A 14,090-nucleotide genomic window follows, 5' to 3' on the forward strand; every position below is an offset into this window, starting at 1 on the left:
TTTATTTTTATATACTTGCAAAGCCAATAGCCAGGGTCTCCCAGTATACCCACAACAACACAATAAGTGAACACGACTGCAGTAAGAGCGTTTATATGAAAGAGAAATGTGAGGGATAGGGCGGGCGAGGAGTTTAGGGAGAGACAGAAACACGACGCTCTGGGTTTGGCTCCTGTCTGGGCATATTCATTCCTGCCTCCTTTCCATGGTCTCCTGTTCCCCAGAGTTCCTCTCAGGAGATGAAGCTGAGCGTTCATACGGTTCTGCATCATTATATAAAGTTGCACTCGTATCTTTGGCACATAACGTTGAGGCTGTTGAGTGGGAATGTTTGGTACTTTCTGTCAATTCTACAGTGAATTGTAACCTCGTTTTAATCTGAACTCTACCCTAAAGAGCAGGACGTGTTTTAGTGGTTTTGTAGCTGACGATTGCATAAATTCCCAGTGAAAAGGGGTTGACGACGTGCTTGTAACTCTGTTATGAGAAATCGACCCAATTTCTTTGCTTAAAGAGACGGTTCAGCCAAAAGTAAAAATGCTGTCATCATTTATTCACCCTAACGTGTTTGTAAACCTGTATGTGACTCTTTCTTCTTTGGAACACAAAAGAAGATATTTTGTGAAATGTGTTCAAAGTCAATGGGGGTCAATGTCGTTTGGTTATCAACGTTCTTCGAAATATCTTCTGTTGTGTTCTGCAGAAGAAAGAAACTCATTCGGGTTTGACATGACACTAGGGTGAGTAAATGATGAAATAATTTTCATTTTTGGCTCAACTATCCCTTTAATATGTTCCTGGTCATATTGTGCACGATTCATGGGTCATGTTATTCAACACCGATTCAAAATCAAATACACTCTAAAACCATCTTCTTTCCATCAATATCACAATATTTTATTCATCAGACCACAAACGTTTCAGACGAAAGTGCCTCTGATAACCAAACTGTCAGTGTATTGGTCACACCAAGATTAACTTCCCTACATTTTCCGATCTTTTGCTGTACACGTCTCTTCCCGTCTCTCACCCTCCCTGTCTCACTACCTCTGTGTCTGATGTTTGCTCGCTCTCACGGAGACAGAAGATGAAAGGACCCCCGTGTTTGGGAGGAGCCCGCCGCTCAGCTGAGCTAAGTCAAAGAAACGACAGAGGCGGCGAGGGAGAGCGAGAGATAAAGGGTGAAGCGAGGAAAAAAGAAATCCTGTCATGTTGACCTTGTCTGGCTGCCAGGCATCGGAGGGGGGCAGGTATTGAGAGGAGGGCGGTCTTGCTTTGAGAAAACAGGCGCCCCGTGTGAGGGGAACGAGAGAACACAGATACACAGTGAGGTTGGCAGATACACAAAAGAAAAGAAAAGCACAAAGAAAGTGTGTATGTGTGTGTACAGGTTTCTATACATTGTCCTCACAAGGATGTGGACTACAAGGACATTGTGGGGACTGCCGATTAATTATTTATCAGAGGGTTAGGGATACAATATACAGTTTGTACAGAATAAAAGACATCATCGTCTATGGAAAGATCCCAAAATGTATAAAAACAAACTGCTGTTTTTTTGTGTGCGTGAGTGTGCAGGTAGAAGACTAAAAATCATGGACATATCCAGGGTCAACAACACCAATGTTGCCTCAGGTCTTAAAAATAATATTGACTTATAAAAATGAACTCTAAATGGGATTTTGATTATCCTAATTTTTTCCCAAATAAATAAAACAATTCTTAAATGACAGAATTTTCATTTTTGGGTGCACTATCCCTTTAATATAAGTGCACTTTGTCTTGCAAAAATCTGCTAGCGCATTAAAATAAAATCATTATTTGATCTATTTTATTATTAAAATTATTAGCAGTTATTTTCAAGATACATTCATTTGAAGACACAAAATATGTTCATGTCTGACAAAATATCTTCTCAGAATCGCTTGATCTTGTTTTAGTCCTCATGAAATTTAAATGGAATATTTATCCAAAACAGTGACCAAATTCACATTCAAACGTTACCGACTCTCACTTCCACCAAAATTGGTCAACGATCTTGATGACATCACTCTGCACTTCAGCGAAAAATATTTCTGACCAATCATAAGTTCTCTGGAATCTAGAGAATCTAGCATCCGCGCCAACTACTAGCTATCTTAAAATCGCAGGAGCCATTCAATATGTCCCGCCCTAACTTCCTGTTTCAGAGGAAATGATGTCAATGCATCGAACAAAGCTAGATTACAAGACGTTGCGGTGGGTCTTTAAGGATACTTTATAAGATTTTTTCAGTATTTACACATCATATTCCTACCAGGCTCCTGGTGACAAATACCCCCCCCCACTTTGAGGGAACTAAGGCGGTCACGGTCAGCATGTATTTATAGGGTTGAGTAGCTTTAGGCTTTGAAGGTCCTTGGCATTTTTGTGTTATGTATTACATAATATAAACTCATCCTGGCATGTCTAGTTTAACATCACCTCATCTGCCGAGCCGACTACTCGCGTACTTCTGCTCTGGGTTTCAACATCTTCCTGTTGTCTTCCAATTGCCGTGTGTTTTGGTCTCGCGAGCTAAACGCCCACCCGTCTCCTGGAGCTCAGGCAGGTGCCCGTCAAAATACCACAGGCAAAGTGTGAAGCTGATCAAATAAAAACTGCCCCAGGCGCTCTATCAGGTGAAGCACCATGATGCTGACACCACAGATATCCCCAGAGGTGAAGAACCACATCTCTTATTACAGCAGATTTGAGTTTCACCGCTTTTCCCATGCACCTAAGAGCACACGGCTTTCCTGTAAGAGAAAAAGTTCGTTTTTTTTCTTAAGTGAAAAGTTAGTTTCTCATGTGGCACTGCCATTGTGTCCGGATCCAGGAAAACAGTGCATGTGTAAAGACGGCGCCTCCCGAAATGTGAAGTACACCTACTGCGCCCAACGCTGGCGTGAACTCAACGTGCGGCCGGCATGTGTTTCACGCCTCTTATTAAAGCAAGAGTCCCTTGAAAATACGAGGGCCTACGTGCAGATTTGTCATCCGCAGGACTGCGACGCTGAAATATGGCAGAGGGTTTCCATGCGCCCGTAAATCTGCGGCTGTGTGGGATAGAAAGAACGCCAGACCTTCTCTAAACGCCGAGACATTTGCCACCCCACCCAACGGCCAAAGGGTTCTTACACAGCCCCCAGCAAAACTCTCCGGCATTCTCGCTGACCTCCACCGCAGAGGTTCCAGTCGCTTTGTTTTTGACAGACACGTTATATTGCATGTCTACGCAGGCCGTGGATTATGATTTAATTGCACGCACAGGAATGCCGTGTTTGTGTAGGCAGGATCCACGCACGCTCTCCCGGCTGAGAGTGGAAGAAGTGAGCGTATGTTCCAGGGATTTCGCCAGGTGCCTATCCCCCGGAATTCCTCGGGTGACCTCGTGTGCCTCGGGGTGGGGGGGAGGAGGAGGTCTCGGCGGATCTGTGGAACAATCAGCTAAAATATACACAAACACGACCCTAAACTGACTGGCTCGGGTTTAGTCAAAGAACTTTAGGTGGGTCACATTGAACGTTTCCTTTTGGTGGGGATGAAGAGAACACGTTAGCATGAATGTACTGTATTTGGATCTTGATAATACACGCATTGCTTTCACAAGAAGCTAAAGGGAATTGTTTTGGGTTTGGATCTATTGAGAATGAATGGATTGGATCTACTGAAATTCCTCCTCTGTTGGAAAAACCAGCATATGTTGGTTTGGTATGTTTTGATGCTGGTTTGTGCTGGGTTAAACTGGTCATGTGCTGGTCCATAAGCTGGTTTAAGATGGTCAAACCAGCATCAAAACATAACCCAGCATATGCTGGTTTTTCAACAGGGTCAGAACTTAAAGTTCAAGTTCTTGCCTAATTTCTGGAACACAACAAACAAAACATTTGTGACATAGCGACGGTGACCATTTGCCTTCGTTTTATGGATAAAACATCATGGACATCCAAAGATTCTCCTCTTCTGTTCTGCAACAAAAAAAAGACAAGTCGTGAAGGTTTGGGAAATAAGCAAGCCAAGAAATAGTAGATTTTTCATTTTTGGTTAAACCTTTTAATTGCTTGGTGTTATTCTAATAAAAAAACCTTTTATTCTTCGAATCACTTTAATTAATTATTTAATCTTATTATTCACATTTGAACTGAAAAATCTAGCCTTGAAAATCTAGAACATGGCAAAATGTGGGCCGATTTTTGTTTTCACCTTCCGTGAGTTTGTGGGCGAGATTACATTCCTGTCTATTGAGATGCATTGAGATTAAGTCAAATTACATCACTCCTCAACCTTTGAAGAAAGCCAAAGCACGCTGACATTACGCCACCCTCATTCTCAACATTAAACCATCCACTTAGAAGAATAAAACAAATGGACAAAAAAATACAATGAGCTCTCACTTCAGTCTGGTTCCCACCATCCCAACCCTTTACTTTTTCCAAATCTCAATGGTCTTTTTATTTGTTTCAGACAGGGACAGAAATGCAGCGCGCCCTGCCCTGCCCTGCGAGTGTTATTGCACGCAGGAGTGTGTGGATTGCATCACTGTTTGTGGCTGGAGGCGGCAGAAATCAAAACGTTGGGAGGGGGGGTAGCGAGAGGGAAAGACGGAAAGAGGAGCCAAGAACCGAGAGAAAGAGAAAACGATACGAGTTGGAAAACCAATCTGTATTTGTACGTTTGACATGAGCGTGGGGTATTAGTCAGGACCTGACAGACCGTGAAAGCCAATAATTTTGGCGCAAACCAATATCGGTACTGTGAAAGATGCTTTTGGTTTATTACATAAGCGGCGTGAGAAAGTACATATATTTAACGTAAGACTGAATCGAAAACAGGCCTGTAGTTTGTGGACTTTTATTGAGCTTAGTACAACGAGAAGAATATGCAGATGTTGCAATTGGTCGCCAAATAGAAATGAATTGATATGTTATAGCTTAATCTTTCTCTTTCTTTTAGGCTCTTTCTTTGAATTCCATTGCTCTTATGTCCCTTTATACCAAGAAAAATAACTATAAGGTTCTAAATTGAAGAGAATAGCTGCATCCGCATCACATCCACAACAATATAGATGAAAGACATAATTGGGATCACTTCCAGATCAATTTAATCGTATTTGCTGCAAAAAATGACTTTCTTACTAAGCATTTTTGTCTTGTTTTTAGTAAAAATATCTCAAACTTCTTAAATCAATATACAAGTACTTGACAAGAAAAGTGAACTAAGATATTTAGTCTTGTTTATGAAAAATACTACAATGAATAAGTAAGATAATGATAAAAACAAGCAAAAAATCTGCCAATGGGGAAGTACCTGAAGTTGATTTTTCTAACCTTATTGGCAAATTCCTTTGCTTGTTTTTACCATAAACTTCCCTAATTCTTATTTTCTTTCATTGTTAATGATGAAACACCGACGACCAATCAAAATCAATAGAAATGATATATTCATGTTTTTTATATAAATAAAAAAACATGCTTAAAATATACATAACATTATCGTCCATTTTGTTGCATACGTTAATTTAGTTATCATAATTGTTACAGTTACCAGTTTAACAGATCTTGAATGTCAGTTCATTGCAAAAATTCAATTTCTTTGTATTTTTGTTTAGTTTTCAAGTGGAAATTGCTCAAAATTCTTAAATCAAAATGCATTCACTTGTTAAAAAAAAATATATATATATATATTAAGTCTTGTTTTCATAAAAACATGCAAGTAGGTAAGAAAAATACATAAAAATTTGAAAGTTTAGAAATCATAGTTATCATTCTTGGCGTGAACGGGTCTTTAAGGTGTTTGTTCATGAATGAGCTTGACTTTAACACCACCTCAGTGCCTTTGCTTGCCAAATGATTTTAATACGAGCTGTTCTGGGATCAGGTGGATGTGTTTCATTGTAAATCTTTCTCTCGTGTCTGTTTGCTATCGCGCGTGTCTCTGCTTTGAGTTTTAGGTTCTTGTAATAAGTGCCACGTGTATGGCGGTCATGACAGGATGTCCTGTTGTCACATTTACATACTAGCAGCACGCCAATACTATGTATTTTTTTTTCAAAATAATCCTCATTTATTTCAGACTTAATACTGAAAATTAATTCTTTCCAATCGTTTTGATAAACACCGATTTAAGAGTAAAAAAAAGGTATCATTGTCATTGTTTACAACTTCTATTAAAGTATAAAGTATCCGTCTCATTCTGTCCAAAAGGATCAGCCCATGGACACATATTGTGAATAATTTTTTTTATATAAATCCAAGAGTGGATATGCTTTAGTTTTTGATGCTTTGTTTTGGTTGAGTCTTAAAAAGAGGGAACTGTCCGATATTACTGAATGTTTACAGCTAAGTGAATCTTAAAACAAGTTTATGAGTTTAGGGTACAAAGTGTTTTGTAGTATTCTTTGCAGCGATGAGCGTTCCAGATGGAAACAATGGCAGAACAGGCAGTAATAATAGAAAAACTGTTTGTGGTGTTGCGTGACAAACTCAAACCCGGCCGTGACCTCCAGTGACCTCCGGCACCCCCGGGTCACGTAAGGTCAACCTGTGGTTTATATCCCACTTTAGGCTCTGTTTACTTCAGGAATGATAGATACAGAGTGTGAAATACTTGGAAACGGTGTTTTTTGGTCTCTCACACGCCTCAGTCAGCTGGTAAAGTTGAGTCTGGTGAAATGAAAAGAAAAACTAAGCAACAAGCGAGGTTGATCATGACTGAAGTGAATTCTGTTAGCTTTACTTTAACATCTTCCTGGTGGTATTGTGAGTATTTCATTAACAAAAATCTCAAATTATAATTAAAAATAAATATAGTAAAAAATATATAATATTAAATTTTTGATAAAAATACAGGTATGTACCAAATATAAAGTATAAAAGGCCATACCATCCACTTTTTAACATTCAATGATATTCTGATGAATAAAATCATTGAATCCCAAATTAAATCGTTAAATCGTAAAAATATGGCAGATTAGTTAAATGGATATTCACTGTCGGTTCATTGCAAAAATACAATTCTAACTTAGTATTTTCGTCTCATTTTCAACTCCAAATGTCTAAAAATGATAATTAATCGAAAGGCATTTACTTGAGAAGTAAAATGGCATAAGATATTAAATCTTGTTTTTATGAAAAAATGCCAGTGGGTAAGAAAGTAAACTTGAATTAAGATTATTGAATTAAATTTATTTTTCTAACCTCAGTTGCTTTTTTCAAGCACGAACAGACTTAATTGAGGTTTTCTCCCATAAAAAAGGACTACACATCTTAAGTAAATGTTGATCTTAATCGTGATTGAAATATTTGTAGACATTTGTAATTTCTTTGCGGCGTTCATCTTAATGTGCTGTGATGTGCTGGAATTTGTCAGATCATATAAGGGCTGGATGATCATAACAGTGATTCATAAATCTTTTCAATTTTTAACGGTCTATCTGTGTCGTACTAACAAGTCATTGACATAACTTCCTAACTTCCCAATGACAGTGCGTGGCTTTTCTTGGAGACGAGCAGTACTTTGACTCATCAATCAGGTGTTTCATATAGGGAGAGATCTAAAACAATCTGGAAGGTGTGCCCTGAGGACCAGGGTTGGGAAACACTGCTCTAGATGATGGAACAATTGTTTATCTGCCTCTGCTTGTGGTTCTTTTGGGTCGTGCTTCCTTCATCCAAGCGTTCCTCTTTATCTTTCCTTCCCTCTTTTCCTCCCCTCTGTGAGGAATTCCTTAGTGTCTGAGATTTCTGTCTGGGGGCCGTTGGTGAGCTGCTGAATGACTTTCTATTGCACTCCTTTACCTCTCTCTCTCTCTCTCTCTCTCTCTCTGCTCCAAGACCCCCATCATAAGTATTTGATGTTTTAGGGAGTAAATGAACAAGCCATCTGTTTGAATTTCTTTGCACTCTAACACGTTTAAATACAAAAACACATCCTATATGAATGGTCCCAACGGAAGCACCATACGTGTAGTTTGTGGATAAAACAATCCCAGAATGCATTGCGACAGGCTCAGTGAAGAAATCAGCCAAGACGGAGGATGGCATATAGACAAAAATTACTATGAATATTGTATTCACAGTTATGATATTTTGTAAATAACTGATAATCTTATATAAAACATTTTTTTTAATCATTATAATTTATATTAAATATTATCAAGTGTTATATTTTATATAATTTTATTCTATATTTTATTTATTTATTTTTGCATGGTACATGTTGAATTGCTGCCTATGCAGACCATTACAAACCGCTTATCAGGTGTTATTTTCGGTTCGGATGCTGCGATAGAAGTGCAATAACTCTAAATGTAAGCAGCAAGGCATCTCACTAGCGTTTAAAAAAAGCTCCTTTTCTCCCACTCCCACTTTTTAGAAACTGGACCGTTTTCACGGTTTGGCAGCCGTCTGCGCTTGGCCCCCGATCCCTACGACTTGTGCGGCTGCCGATTCTCTCCTCGCCATTTTTCTTCCTCGGTTTCTCCCCTTCCTCTGTTTTGGGCAATTGCGTAACATGGCTTACGTCTCGCTCTCTGAACGCTTTTTTTTTGCAGGAAGACAGAAAAAACAGGGCCCTTTTCAGACTCCATTAGTGGAAGCTCCTTCGAGGTAAACAGATCGATTCTTGAGAATGTAAGAGGTGGAGACAGAGGCGATCCGAGCCTGGACCCTGTGAACTGTGCGGAGAAACACACAGTTTGAGGAAGGAGGGGGGATGATGGGAAACCGGCAGGGGAGGGAGAAGAAACTCAGAGGAGAGCGAGCGAGAGAGAGAGAGAGAGAGAGAGAGAGAGAGAGAGAGAGAGAGAGAGAGAGAGAAAGAGAGAGAGAGAGAGAGAGAGAGAGAGGCCCTGTGGAGGCGGAGTGGAAACTGAGGTTTCCTGTCTGAGAAGGCGACTGGCTGAAGGTGGGGGGGACGGAGGAAAAAATCTCTCAGCTTCTGGACTCTGTGTTATGCGTGTGTGCCAGGGGAGGAGGGGTGGGTGCACACTATGGTTTGGGCGTATGCTCGACAGGGGAGGTGTAGGGTCAGTCCGCCCGAGGGAAGAAAAGAGAGAGAAACATTGGAGCTCACAAAAGGTTTCTGAACAACAACACATTGCGAGAAAAAAATCACCCCTCAAAAAATAAGAAAACGTTCTGTATGCGTTCACTCAGTACACATCCAAACTTGTATATTTTTGCTTTTAGGAGCACTAGAGATGTATTCCAAATGCATACAACCCCCTCCCTTCCTCACCCTCGGTATGAACACCGAGCAGGTCTGGACACGGCCCTTTAAATGAGGGACATCTTTGAGGAAAGCTTCTCGTTTCAGGTGGAAAGTGATTTTTTTTTACCCGCGGTGTAGAGTTTCAGCCGGTTTCGTCACCTGCAGGTGGTGTCTGGTGAAAACTCATGACTCCTGATACCCGAAAACACGACCACCTGCTGACCATCTGCATTTAAAGCCAGCGGGCCGCGTCCTCATTACATCCAGACTGAATGCAGTGGTGCTGTTGACATGAAGGTAGTGTGGGTCGCCTTATAAATATACATGAAATGAGGTCCGTCTTTATTTAAAGGATGAGATTCATTTGCTGGGTCTGTTTTATCCATGCGATGACATTATCTTTTAAATTGTTTTCTTGTTTCTGTTTGCCGTATTGAGCTGCTTATTGATGTAAGGTGGTTTTCTTTAGGTGTTTATTTTTTCATAGGAAAATGACGCCCAGTGTTGGGAGTAACTAGTTGCTAAGTAATTAGTTACTGTAATTTAATTGCTTTTCCCTTGAAAAAGTAAAGTAAGGGATTACTCTTATTTTTTCTGTAATTTAATTTCAGTTACTTCTGATGTAATTAAAGTAAATACTGTGTGTAATATGTGTGTGTGTAAAAGTGGAATTGACATCAAAATTCAAAGTCTAACTTTAAAATCCGTGCTTTAATGTATAATTCTCACATTTGTAATACTTTGGTCAGTTAATAATACTACTTTATGTAGTTTAATATTATTTATTTGAATGATTAAGAGCTGTTTCGTTCACGTCTATCCTTGAATCACTGAACTAATCAAGGTTGATGTAGGATATAGAAAGTAATTAGTAATCAGTAATTAAACACTTTTTGAAGAGAGTCATTTGTACAGTAATCTAATTACACTATTGAATATGTAATTAGTAATTAATTACTTTTCCAGAGTAACTTGCCCAACACTGATGACGCCATACATTGTTTTGTAAATTTTCACATGGTGGACAAAAAAATAGGCACAACAAATTTCCATTGACACTCAACAAGGGACACAGGCCATATCTAAAGTCATATCACTTCCTTTAGATACATATACACTCTTAAAAAAAAGGTACTTCAAAAGGTTCTTCGATGCCATAGAAGAACCTTTTGGTTCCACGAAGAACCTTTAACATTCTGTTTCACAAAAGGTTCTTTGTGGCAAAATAGGTTCTTCACATTATAAAAAAGTAAGAAAGAGATGGTTCTTTAAACTAAGAACCAATGACTGAATGGCTCTTTGTGGAACCAAAAATGGTTCTTCTATGGCATCGATGTGAACAACCCTTTAAGAACCGTTATTTTTATGTTTACTTTAAAGGAACAATACGGGGTTTTTAGGAGGATCTATTGACGGAAATGCAATATAATATACAAAACTATTTCTTCAGAGGTGTATAAAGACCTTACGTAATGAGCCATTAAGTTTGTAATACCTTAGAATAAGCTGTTTATATCTACATACATTGAATTCGCCGCCATGTTTTGTACAGCAGCCCTAAACGGACAAACAACTCTACAACGCGTGTTTCCTCTTCCTCTCCGCTGCGGTATCGTGGTGAAATGGATCGCGGGATGATCCGTACGGATCGTGCTCTCCGGTGCGGAACGCATATGTGACCCGCGGATTAAATGTAAGTTTATTCATCATTGAGTAAGAGAGTAAAACGTTTCTGAAAGCTTTACCAGTGTCGGCATGTGAGCTCAAACTGGTTTGTGTATTTGTAGAGGATAAAGAGACCTCCTGTAGACGACCTCCCAGGGCTGGAACGCCGGGAATATAGAGTTACACTGGGCGTTCAGTACAAAGAAACTGCCGCTGAAAAACACATGCGCTTTCACACTCTCACACAGCAGCTGGAGTCAAGAAACACACTTTCGTACACTCGCTGCTATGCACCAATAAATCCTGCTATCACCCGCGCTCATGTGCTACACTTCAATACGACTGGTTTGGAAATTATGGTCTGTTGACAGTTTTCTTTTGCAAAAGTGTAAAACTTAGGAGCAATGTATACCTTAAACCAGTGGTTCTCAAACTTTTTCGTTGTAAGGCCCTCTTTGTGTTAAGTGCATCGCTTTGCGGCCCCCCATATAAAGACGTATAATCTTAAACTTAGAATTTTTATTAAACCAAAAACATTCAGTTATACAATGCTGAAACCTCAATTCTTTTGGTAGGTGGTGTCATTTTTCTGATGTTTGATTGCATAAAATCTATGATAATTTTCTATATTTCATAAAATGCCACAAAATCTGTGGCCCCCCTAGATCCATCTTGGGGACCCCCAGGGGGCCACGGCCCCCAGTTTGAGAACCACTGCCTTAAACAACAAGGATACTTCAAGTTCATTTCATGAAGTATACTTTATATAGTAGGTATACAAAATATCACTGTACTAGTTGTATACTATTTCAATACTACTTGTGAATAAATTAGCCCACTATAGTATCATTTTAAGCATGATTTAAGTGTAAACTAGTACACAACGCTTTTTAGTTCATACTGCAACTATACTAGAAGTGTAGCACATTTTTTGTTTACACTTTGAAGTATGCTCTTAGTAAACTACTGCAAGTTTTCTTAACATTAGTTTACTGTTTATATATTTTTGCTTTAAGTGTACTACTATGTTTTTAATTTTTATACATAAAAATATACAAGTATACTTAGAATACTTCTTAATACTTTAAAAGAGAATATATTGAACAAAAGATTAAGTACAAGTCAAAAATAGGCCAAAAATACGTTTCAGTCAATAGATCTCAAGTATACTAAAGTGTATACTTCAGCATATTTCTATAGTATACATTTTTAAACTAAATTAAAATTAGCACACTTGAATAGACCATTTAAATGAGTTTCTTGCGAGCTTAATCTCCGTTTTTTGACTAGAAGAACATTGTGGTGACGTTGATGTTCGCTCAGATTGTAAATAAAATCACTCGGACATGACCTGCGGGCAGTAACTAAACATACTAACAGCATCCCGACCTGTAATATCAGGTTAATTGGGATCACGTGAGGTTTGACCTCATGAGGTCAGAGAAACCCACACCCTCCCATTGACCCTGCCACGTCCTGACCCTGTTCTTTGCCCACCATCACCCTACCCAGGAAACGGAAGGTCAGGTGACTTGCGCAGGGGGCGAGGGTCTGGTTAGAGGGGCGGTGAGGTGGCCTCTCGCTGCCGGGGTCACGCCGGAGGTACAAACCCTTTCATTCAGCGTCCCACTCTGCTTCGGCCCGTGTTTACTCTGCAAGGAACAATGTTGCCTTTTAAAGCCTCGCCAACCTCGCAGCAGGGTTGCGATGTCTGCATGGGGCAAAGCAACACCCTCTCCCAAAACTTCACATCGGAGTGTTACCGCTTGGGTCTATCTCATCGAAGCACCTCTGCAGAACTCGCTACAAAACTGTGCGCTTCACCACAGGATCTTAGTTGTGTTAGTTCACTGCAAAATAAATAGATAAATAGGGTTTGAACAGAAAAGATTTAATGGAAAAAAACAATCTTTAAAATAAGATTCATTTCGATAGTATAAGTTCTATTATAAAATACAAATGAAAATTAATTTAAGACGAATTACACTACAGTAAAGATGTATTCTCTGAAATCATGATTCGTTATCAAGCCACATGTCAACAAATCATAACAAAATGACATTTTTATATAAATCAATCCTCTCTCTATCTGACCCCCCCAAAAAACCTTTTTCCATGACTGTCATAATGTCTTCAAAGAATCTTGATGTGTGTTTTAATATAGACAGGGTTATTATAGTCAATTAAAACTATTACGATATTTAGTTAGGCTACTTGAAAACAAATTTCAATATAAATATTAAATATTAAAATATACCGAAGGCCTGAATGTTAGCTGAAAAATGTTTAAGTAAAGACACTAAATGAGAAATGTTGCCTTGGAAATAAAGTAAAACAAGGTACTAAAATGATTAACTCGAAATAAACGAGAATGCAACCATATCTAAAAATAAAAATAAAATAAACTTTAATAACGAAATAAAAATAATAAAATGACAAAAGCGCATAACAAAATTGCTAAAAAATGCAACTGAAATCAATATGAAAAATAATAACAAAATAAAAGTTCAAACTATTAAGAAAATAAAATAATTAAATAAATTAAAAATAAACGTTTTTAAAACTACTAACTAACTATTACAATGTCCTTAAAATGAAATTTCATGCAGTGTGTAACGTTGCTGTGTGTGAATGTAAGCAGACTGCCGAGTTGTAAAGCCGAAAGTGAACGAATAACAAAGTTATTGGCTTGGGAAAAAATGAGTCGACTCTGAATCACGCGAACGAGTCGTCTGTCGTTCTAATCTCAGTTCCGGGTCAGATTTGCATCACTACGTTCCATTTGCGACGCTGCACGCGGTAGACCAATCACAGCAGACTAGACCACCTGACCAATCAGATCAGAGTAGGATGACAGAAAGGAGGGGATTAGACAGATGAATCGCCGAACGAATCATTTGAGAGACAGTCAAGAAGTAAAGTAATAATAAATGCCTATTATTAGAAAATGAAAGTGTTTTGAACGTAAACTTGTTGTTGGACACTCCATAAACCAAAGTTTAAAAATCACAAAATATTTACTCTTTAAGAAAACTCAAATAAAACTATAAAATGAGTTTGTCTTTAGAAGTGAATGATTATAAAATAGACACTTAATGGACACTAAAGCTAAAAGTGTGATTCGCACTTACACATTTCTGGTCTTACTGACGGGGTTACGGAGGTCCGTCTGAAAAAAGTGCTCTCATTGTTAT

At 38.7% G+C, this 14,090-nt stretch overlaps 1 protein-coding gene across 5 annotated transcripts in view; it reads left to right on the forward strand.

The window, feature by feature from the left end:
• glis2b (GLIS family zinc finger 2b) overlaps nucleotides 1–14,090 on the forward strand; it is a 29,421-nt gene that overhangs the window by 4,833 nt on the left and 10,498 nt on the right. The window contains exons 1-3 of one of the 5 annotated variants that reach the window (XM_057346473.1): nucleotides 9,334–9,528; nucleotides 10,784–10,924; nucleotides 11,019–11,255. The exons of 1 other annotated variant lie outside the window; for it this stretch is intronic. In XM_057346473.1, the coding sequence (XP_057202456.1) occupies nucleotides 11,121–11,255 (135 nt within the window). In that variant the 5' untranslated portion in view covers nucleotides 9,334–9,528; nucleotides 10,784–10,924; nucleotides 11,019–11,120. Of the gene's footprint in view, nucleotides 1–9,333; nucleotides 9,529–10,783; nucleotides 10,925–11,014; nucleotides 11,256–14,090 lie in introns of those variants that run through there. 3 more of the 5 variants (XM_057346477.1, XM_057346475.1, XM_057346474.1) reach the window with 3 other exon arrangements.

The sequence above is a fragment of the Triplophysa rosa genome, linkage group LG11 (assembly GCF_024868665.1).
Source record: "Triplophysa rosa linkage group LG11, Trosa_1v2, whole genome shotgun sequence".
In the NCBI taxonomy this organism is placed as follows: domain Eukaryota; kingdom Metazoa; phylum Chordata; class Actinopteri; order Cypriniformes; family Nemacheilidae; genus Triplophysa; species Triplophysa rosa.